The sequence below is a fragment of the Cyprinodon tularosa genome, unplaced genomic scaffold, assembly GCF_016077235.1.
Source record: "Cyprinodon tularosa strain WSP-4 unplaced genomic scaffold, ASM1607723v1 ctg51, whole genome shotgun sequence".
NCBI lineage: Eukaryota > Metazoa > Chordata > Actinopteri > Cyprinodontiformes > Cyprinodontidae > Cyprinodon > Cyprinodon tularosa.
In genome coordinates this window covers 3,624,847-3,634,545 of record NW_024039241.1, presented here as the reverse complement: position 1 = coordinate 3,634,545, position 9,699 = coordinate 3,624,847, and the positions used below count along the sequence as shown (strand labels likewise).

General features: G+C 38.3%; 1 protein-coding gene across 2 annotated transcripts; it reads left to right on the top strand.

The window, feature by feature from the left end:
• The first annotated feature begins 567 nt into the window (after positions 1-567).
• si:ch211-105f12.2 (RIMS-binding protein 2-like) lies at positions 568-4,529 on the top strand. 2 transcript variants are annotated; one of them, XM_038303345.1, is made up of 5 exons: positions 568-873; positions 3,009-3,165; positions 3,480-3,601; positions 3,681-3,752; positions 3,838-4,529. In XM_038303345.1, exons 1-5 carry the CDS (start codon positions 652-654, stop codon positions 3,901-3,903), a joined length of 639 nt encoding a protein of 212 aa, XP_038159273.1. In that variant the 5' UTR covers positions 568-651; the 3' UTR covers positions 3,904-4,529. The 2 variants fall into 2 exon arrangements, with proteins under 2 accessions (XP_038159273.1, XP_038159271.1); XM_038303343.1 differs by having other exon boundaries at positions 3,477-3,601.
• The last annotated feature ends 5,170 nt before the right edge of the window (positions 4,530-9,699 follow it).

Genomic DNA, 9,699 nt, shown 5'->3' with positions numbered 1-9,699 from the left:
TGAATTGTGTAATTTTGCTTTTTAAACTAGACATGAGGGGGTGCACTTAGTTATTTCTAACTTAAAACTTCATTTTTATTAACACTTTATGGAGTTTTATTAGGTACTTTCTTTGCTTTTAATTTCAAGCCAATAAAGGTCAAGACAGGAAGCGTTGGATTTCACTGGCCAGTGAAGTGGGTCTAGTCATGTAATGCTGAAGAGGGTGAGTCTGACAAATGGCCCTAAGAAAATCAAATCTCTCACAGTCTCTGTTTTAATACAAATAATCATATTAGATAGAATTGTTACATTTACCTCCTCCTATCGCAGCTTTTTTTTTAAATTGAGGGAATCTGGGTTATTGTTAATTTAAAGAAAGGTCACTACAGGCTCCTCATTTACCTCCTTGCAGCATTTAAAGCACAGTTAAAAAGCAAAATTATTGACTTGTTTGTTTAAATTGAGATATTCCTTTTGATTGTTTCCAAAGTGCAGTATTACAGCGTACAGTCTTTGCTGAACTAACGAATCCCTCTACTTGTTTCAAAGAGGATTAGAGCTCCTGCTTAGCTTAGTTACCTCAGATTGGGATAAAGGTTAGGAGAGGGCTGTTGTCTACATCCGCCATCTGTCTGTCCAGTAGACAGTGAGGAGCTGGCACTGTTGCCAATGGAGACCAGGCTCGAGCTGGATGTTTTGATATACCCAGACGAGGTGAGGGTGGCCACCCCAGAGGATCTCAAGGAGTGGGAGCTTGAGACGGCGAGCCAGGTGTCCATCCCCACCGTTCGACTCTTTGTGGCGCTTTACCCTTACAACCCTGCCGCCATGTCTCCCAACCTGGACACGGCTGCAGAGGAGCTGCCCTTTGTGCCGGGTCAGATCATCAAGGTAACCACACTTCAGCATCTCAAAAGCTTTATACCTCAGCGATTCTCTAAAACATGTTGTGCTTCCTCATTTTTAATCTGCTGAGAAGTTTCTTTGAAATTACACGCTGCTGTTTCCTGTTTGTGCAGGCCCGCTGAACATGTAGAGACGAACTCTTCTTTTGATTTCCTGTAACTGTTTTTTTTTGCAGCTCATTTATGTGATTTGCCGCCTTTTTGACTCAGACTGCTGCAAACCCCCGGCACCACCCACACACACACACACACACACACACACACACACACACACACACACACACACACACACACACACACACACACACACACACACACACACACACACACACAAAAGTTTACATTTCTACCCATGTTAAGTCTTTACCTTGACTGACATTTGTGTAAGTTACAGTATTTATTTCTAACCCTGACATTTACCGTAACCATTATCATGAAGTATGTTCCTAACCCTAATCTCAACCTCAAGTTAATTCACAACATGTCTCTAAACCGACCCTTTAAAATGAAATATGGGGTTCCACCACATTAGGACCAGACTTTGGTCTCCATAAGGCCCGTCGGTCTTCAGAAGGTTAGTAAATATAGCAGAAAAGATCCTATACTCTATAGGTAACATTAAGAGCTACACTCTATATATACACACCCACCCTACACAGATTCTATTCAGATCTACTGTCACCCACCCTGCTTTTAGCCTTATTGTTAGACTTTGAGCTCCTTCCTGAAATAAATTTACCCTTTCTTCTTATGCCTAAGCTGACTAATTATGTTCCATCACATTTGCACCAGGTTTTGGTCACCATAAGCCTTTTTGTTAATAGGAAGGTAAATTAAGACCAAACTGATATACTGGGTTATAATTTGTTGCACTGTTACCTTTCAGTAAGAAGGTTCTAGGTTCGGTTCCCAGCCTGTGTCTTTATGTCTTTATGCATGAAGTTTGCATGTGCTCCCTGTGCATGTGTGGTTCCCTCTGGCTTCCTCCCATAACCCAAAAACATGAATATGAGGTTTTTAGCTTCTCTATATTGTCCTTAGTGTGAGTCTGCATGGTTGGATGTCTTTGTGTTGCCCTGTAACAGGCTGGCGACCTGTCCAGGGTGTACCCCAACTCTCGCCCACTGCCTGAAATAAGCACAGGCCCCACAATGACTGTGATGAAATAAGCGGGAGAAGATGGATGGATGATTCATACTGCTGGCAGATTTAGATTTGAAATTTGCAGAGCTGGATAATCCAGGTCCTGAAAGTAAAAACAGTTTAGGGAGATTAGTTCCAACATTTATCTGTAACACAGACTTGTGGCCAGTCACCTGGTTAACTTAACAAGATAAAGAAAACTTGGCAGGGCCTTTATTTTCTGGACCTGGAAATGAGGTTAATTCAACCAAGAGATTTTATTTCCGACTGCAAATGAGTCGCACATCCGTAAAACTCCACCCAAAAAACTTTACAAGTGCTAAAACCTTCAGTTGCTTTAAGCCAACATAAAAACAGATTTTGTTTAATTTTGAGATGGTCTGTGACAATCTAAACATTTTTACGTTTGCAGTCAAACTTTTCTTTCATTTTAGTGTCATATTTTATTTTATTATTTACATATTTTGATTGTTAATTTTTATTCTCTTTAACTATCCATGTTTATAAATTATTTAAATTACCTTTATGCAAATGCATAAATGCACTTTTCCTATTAAGTTCATTTTCTCCTTTCTTGCTACTAAAAAAATATACTTTAATTGGTTTGCCTCAATAAAAAAAAAAAAACAATCAATTTTGAAAAATAAATCTATTTATATTTGAATGAGAAGAAAAAAATCGCATGTAAAAAACATATTTTATGATTTAACTGATATTTTGACCTTTATCAGGCCTCTTATATGCCAAACTTAATAGTTTCTACCAGGTGTGGTTCGGGGTTCTGGCTCTTGTTTTGTACATGCCACAACTTTACGATAAAGAGAAACATGTTTTTAAAAAAGCAAAAAAAAAAAAAAAAAAATACACACAACGATGTTCCACCACATCACATACTTTAGAGGGCTAGTGATTATACCAGAGAGGGCTCAAAGGAGGAAATATACATGAATATAGATGCGCCATTTGTTTTCTCGTTAGGTATTTGGAGATAAGGACCCTGATGGCTTCTACCATGGAGAATCTGGTGGTCTCTCTGGTTATGTGCCAAGCAACATGGTGGCTGAAATCCCAGTGGATGACGAGTACCTGAAGCACGTTCTGATGCAGCAGGGTTTCCTGCCTGTGGATCATGCAGGTTGTCATCAGAATATTGTTTTGTGATTTACTGACAAAAAAATATATATATATTGAGGAAATGAACCCATATCAGATAAATCTTTTTCTATACTAAACAGTCGTTATGGTTAAGATGGTAAAAGAGATTTCATTAGAGCTAAACAATACCTTTTTTTTTCTTGGATCTCTTTTGCGATTTTGCAATAATTTAACGTCTTATGTTTTTGGGTCTTTCAGGCAGGTTTAACTTCGTTCTTTAAATATTAAAATATTTAATTTGTTTTTCATTTTTCATTTAGTTTAACAGTGTTTTTGCAATTTTGTACAAAGCAGGTATGGGTTTAACACCTGATCTGAGTGACACTGGCAGTATTCGTGAAGATGTGATCATTCGAAGAATGGTGGCCTTATTTGACTACGATCCATGGGAAAATTCACCCAACATGGACAGTGATGTAAGCAGTCACATGCATTCCTTTTTTAAAATTCTATTTATCTTTTTTAAAGCCTATAATGGCTTTCCTTTTATTTTAGGTCGAACTGGGTTTTCGAGCTGGAGACATCATTTATGTTTTGGGTGATATGGATCAAGAAGGGTTTTACTATGTGAGTAGAAACTGTGTTGTTCCTCTGTGACTCATTTATGATTTAATATCTGCATACACGCTCACATTTCTCCTTTTTTCTAAAGGGAGACCTTCATGGAAGAAGAGGTTTGGTTCCCTCAAACTTTCTTCAGCCCTTACCCTGGAACTAGACGCCGAGCTTACACATCTGATACTAATGCCAAGTCTCAGACACAATCAAATCTGCAGCTTTGAGGAAATGTTAATATGTGTCAAAAATGTGTATATTTTTAATTTTTTATAGCAGCGTGGCACACTATCAGGTGTAGCTGGCCTTTAAACGAGGACGAACAGCTCTTCATTATCAATCAAGATAAGGAACAGTGAAAAGAAATAGTCAGTTTTTAGAAAAAGGTTATTTATTAATAATTTTAAAGAAAGAAAATGCCACTCACATTATGAATACAGTAAAAACAAATTACAAACCATGTTTTATTTATTCAAGAATGTATTACCTTTTTGTAATCAAACAACATTTGTATTTCCAGGGAATTTACTTGATGTTTTTCAGGTAACTTCAGTTATAGCCTTAAGGATACACTTTTAGTCTCCGCTTGGTGCAGACCAGAGTGTATAAATATAGTTTGCCTTATAATAATGTGTTTATTTGCTTTCTGTAACATGCTCATCTCTAATGCAGGAGGTATTAAATAAAAAATATGTAACTTTAATGCAGGAAAGTTAATAGTAAAGCAAGACAGACCTTTAATGTAGTAAAAGGCATTTTTCCAATAAAAGTCGACAATATTAACGGTTATCTGTTGGTTATTACAATATTCTGGAAACAAGATGAAGAAATAAGGTTAAATCAAACATTTTAACTTTAACACCATGCAGCTTGGGTCTTCTTTCACTCTCCTCTGCAGCTAACAGTATACTCATCCATAAAGTAGGAAACACTACACTGTGTAGAGAAGTTTAGTAGTGCTTTCTACTTTATGGGTGACAACACTGTATATCAGTGGCTTCCGGGTGCTTGGCTCGAACACTGAAGAACGACGGCTTAAGTGAAGGTACAAAACTTCAACATCAACTTTATAGCCCAAAAAAAAACATTGAGGTTTAATATAAAATTAATTAATGACAAAACTCAAAACAATTCCAACCAGCAGTTAACAGATTAATGTACAAAGTCACTTGTCGTGAAGATCTTACCAGTTTGGACGCCGGAGAAGAGAGAAACCCAGAAGTGAGCTTCATCTTTTTATTAACCCTGTCTGAGACACGTGGTTACAACAGGAAAAGCTCACACACACACACACACACACCCACACACACACATTTGTGGTTAGCACGCTCAAATGTGTGAACATATCCTCAAAGATAAACTAAAAGTTAATTGCCAAAAAAAGCTACATTTTTACCACTAATCTTTATTTTTTAGGGTTTTTTTAACCTGGGTCTGATGAAGTTTCAGACACTAATATATTGGTTGTCGTCCGTTTTTAAATTTCTTCATATAATCAAAAGACATTAGATTAGAAAAGTTAGATTTCCTTTTATAATCTAGAAAAGTCTTGTAGTCAATTTATTCAAACTATAGGTCTTTTTGTCAGTTTTAATATTACAGAAGACTCGCTCATGCATAGATGAGGATGCAAATTCAAAATGTAAACCCATGAAGCATCAACAAAATGCATCACTGCTGCAGCTGCATGCAGTTTTATGGAAGTTAAGAAAATAAAATGAAGAGATGAAGCCTCCATTTGCGGTAAATCTGCAGCAAATTGCTTAAAGATCTTAATTCATGTGAAACGATCAAAACAAGAGAGCTCAAGTAAAAAGATGAAAATGGGAGTTCAGCTGTGCAGGTGCCACATTTTGTGTTTTAGATTACAGGAAGGTCTTCATATCTCTGTCATTTTTCTGAGAACTTGCTCTCGCCTGCTTGTGACAAGGTGTGGGTGGGGGATGGTGTTGCAGAGGCTTCCCCATCCCAGTGAGACAGTGCGCTCTGCAAGTGCTTGCAACAACAGAAACTTTGCAAACGGAGCAGGGATGGCCTGTGTCCTCCGTTGTCACAACAACCTAAAACCTCAAAGTCACACCAAGACAAATAAGAGGAAGTGGGGGATGGGCGGCAAACTCAAACCGAGAAAAGATGGCCTCGTTACTGAAGTTAAAAGGTTAGAAGAAGCAAGCTGTGATACTAAACATAATTAAAGTGCATGAACCAAGAATCAATTTAACACAACTTAGAGCCAAAAGGGCAAACACAGAAGCAAAAATGTGTTTCCGTTAGATAAAAGGTGCATCTGTGTGTTCAGAATCAACCCGGGTAGGGGAGCATGACTGCGCAGCCTGCAGATTATGTCAGCACTGTTGCACCCAGAGCTCTGCTTGCGTCACACATCTATTCCTGTGCAACATGGGACTGCATCCAGAAAGATCCTTGCAGTGACTTACAGGACATGGATAGCCTTAGGGTGCAGCATTCAATCACATCATCCAGACAAACTGGATTAATTTAATTACTTTAAAAGGTTTCACATTGATATTATTTGATACAAATAGAACAGAGTATTAATAATTTAATTCAGTGAAAGCTTTAAATATCTAGGACCTGAGATCTTTGCAAATGACCCAGCACAACTGGAGTTGTTAAATGCAGGTAGGTCTGGACTTTGACTAGGCCATTTTAATTCATAAGGTTTGGTGTCCAGCTAACGATGTAAATCATTCCACTGCAGCTCCATCCCATCTTCCCATCAACCTAGACCAGCTTTCATGCTCTTTCTGTAGAAAAGTATAACCACAGTCTGATGTTGTCTCCACCATATTTTGTTTTTCTTTTGTTTTTGTTGTGTCACATAAAACATTGGGGAAAATCATACCTAATTTTCCCTCCACTACACAATTACGCAATCCACATAAACCACAATAAAACTGTGATGTGACAAATTTTGAATCTTTCACAAGCAATATAACTAGGGTTTTTTTTCTTCAAGATTTCAGTAAGTTGATCCCCTAAAATAATTAATAAACATTATCTTAAACTGAAACGTTCCTTACGGCACAATAGATTATGTTGATTTTCACAAAAAATATTTACATTAAATCTTAATACCCGAAAGAAACAAAAAACTAATCAGTACTCTTACAAACACATAAAAAAAACATTGGCACTATATTTATTGGTAAATTGCTGCCATCTAGTGGCTGTAGAGAGAACTGCGAGGAGAAATCCTGACAGTTGTGCTTTTTTTTGTTTTCGTTTTTTTTTTTTTTCCTCAAGGGGGAAAAGTTTTTGTTTTGTTTAGGCAGAAAATGTAAAGAGGAGAAAACGCCTTTTTTCCTCACATATGCATTGAACAAAGATACCATTTTTGTCTGTTTTTTTTTTTCTTTTTTTACATATGCAATTACGGATTTAGAGATGTGTGACATTTTTGTTCATTCCCGCTAGGTGAATACATCTGATAGTCTGAAGAATATTTTTAACAGCTTTATACAATCCATGCAGAAGTAATCTCAGTCACATCCCTTATCACAAAGATTTAAATGGAGTTCTGGACTTTGACTGGGCCATTCTAACACCTGAGCATCTGATCAAAATCTCCTGCTGTTGTATTGGCTGTATGTTTTCCTTTAAGTGAATTTTTGGCACAGTCTTTTACAGACTGCATAAAAAAAATCATTATCGCTCCATGATGCCCTTGCGTTTCATCCTCTAATTAACTCTCAACAGATTTCATGTCGTTTCAGAACAAAAAAGAATATCCAGAGCATATTTGAAAACCTTTCAACAACTATCCATCATTTCCAGCAGCTCAAACCACAGCAACTGATGTTGAGAGTTTTAATTTTAACTTTGGAATGAACTCAATGAAATCATATTCTTGACATCTATGAACATGGTGTGTCTCAATTTTTGTTATGGCCTATGAGTGATTTTTTTTTTTTTTTTTTTAGTTTTTTTGTTGGGATTTAGACTGAGGACCCAGATACAACCAAAATACAACGGCTAAAGATTTATTGAAGAATCTCTGCAGGTAATTCAGGATCAGGGGAACCAGCGCCTCTTAAGGAGAGAGAACAGGTTAGTGATGGATGATTAAAAGTTCAGGCTGCTAAGCCACTAACCTTCTTTAATATTCATGCAGGGTGTCTTGGTTCCTGAAACTTTGGTTCCTTGACAGTTATTTCTCACTGAGGCTCGGCAGGTAATCGTGGTCAAAGGTCCAGGTCAGAGCCAGGTGATCAGATATTCAGAGAATCCGAAACAGAATCCAGGAACAAATTAAGGGCACAGCAACAGGTCAGAGAACAAGGCGGCACAAAAAACAGATCAAAAAGGGGCTAGGGAGACTCAGAAATCAGGAGGCAAAAACAGGTCAGGATCAGGTAAACAGACGGGGAAAAATGCTGGATGCTTAATAACCAAAGCTTTCAGGCAATCTGGCACTTTCTACTAGTCCGAGGCCTGCTTAACAAGGCTGGCAAATAGGAATCAGTGGTAATAGGCTGAGCAGCACAGGAGGGACAGATGAACAGTCAGAGCAGAAGGGAGAGGGGAATTCAATCACAAACACTAGTTGACAGGCCATTTTTGGATTTTATACGAATAGAAAGCTTATGGGTTTTTTTTCTCCAAGTAAAATGCATATTGAGTCTGATAGGTGTAAGGTTATAAGGTTTATAAGTTATGAGGTTTTTAGCAGGCAGTGAACAAATCTTTTGGTGCATGCTGATCAGACAGTGAAATTCAGCTCAGCCCTGTTGGTCAAGGTAACCTCTGGTGCTAGGGTTCGTGCTGTTTGCAAAATGTACTTTAATCTGTGGATATTTAACACATATACCATATGTTATTGCTTTGTGCTGATAATTAGGTATAAATGAAATTCCTTGTTGGATTGCAAGACACCTTTTCTTTAGAAGGGTAAGGTTATATGGGTAGGGCAGTTCTCTCTCTATTTATTGGGCTGTCATTGTTGGGTTTATGGTCCACTACTATTTAGTTTGTAAATACTCACCATCCCTGACCTCTAATCACTGGAGTTGAGTAAGCGCTATTAAGGAAGTTTCTGGGAATTGTGGTTTTGCATATTGAACGTTTTGTCAGAGGATAATTTGCAAGAGTTAATTTCTGTCATTAAAGAGAGCAGGTAACAGCTTTCATTAAAAAGGCAACGTTTCTGATCCATCTATAAAATTTCTGTCATTTGTAAATTGTTATGCCATATGCCATGATCATACTTTTTGGACATTGGGAAGCAGTGTCCATATTTCATCCTGATTGGATGACCAGAGAAGAAAACGCAGCTTTGGTGAATAACAGCTCGGGGGCTTCTGCAGCCCCCCTTTTTCAGCCAAAGCAAGTCCCATGGGAGCCACCAGAGGTGTGAAAACCTACCCCCCTCCCTGTGAAGATAGAGAAAACCACAGAGCACACAGGATTCTGCCTCTTTTGGCCTCACTCTCTTTTGCCTCTTTTGCTCTTCTGCTCCAGCACCTCTCTCCTGGTCCCTTCTGCTCCTGCGCTCAAAGCTGGGGCCCACTGTGGCCCACAGTGGAGATGCGGGCCCCAGGGGAACCAGATCCCCAGAACCATCGAGGATAAGTCGAACCCTTAAGAACCAAACTGCTGCAAACAGAACTTTTGCAACACATTTCTCTTGAGTTTCAGAACTTACAGAGCCAAACTGGATGAGGAGCATGCCCTGGTGTGAGACTGAGACAAAGAATCCCTGACTGCAGAGCTGCAAAACTGGATGAAACTCAAGATTTCCAAATGGACATGGAAAAAGGTTTGCAGGTCTGGCATGATTAGGGACAGAACAAGCAATGTGTCTTTTGATGATGCTAATCATATCGTGTGTTTACTGCTGAGTAAAGACAACGCTAATTGATGCTAAAGAATAGACTGCATGCCACGCTATGCTACTGGAATATGTGTTGAGCTGTTGCTAAAGCTTAGACAAGCTTTA

Bases quoted from the DNA above. Each gene is read 5' to 3' on its own strand.
- si:ch211-105f12.2 (XM_038303343.1), top strand. From the start codon at position 652: ATGGAGACCAGGCTCGAGCTGGATGTTTTGATATACCCAGACGAGGTG. The intron at 874-3,008 runs GTAACCACACTT...TTTTCTCGTTAG, and splicing joins TGCCGGGTCAGATCATCAAG to GTATTTGGAGATAAGGACCC. The intron at 3,753-3,837 runs GTGAGTAGAAAC...TTTTTTCTAAAG, and splicing joins ATCAAGAAGGGTTTTACTAT to GGAGACCTTCATGGAAGAAG.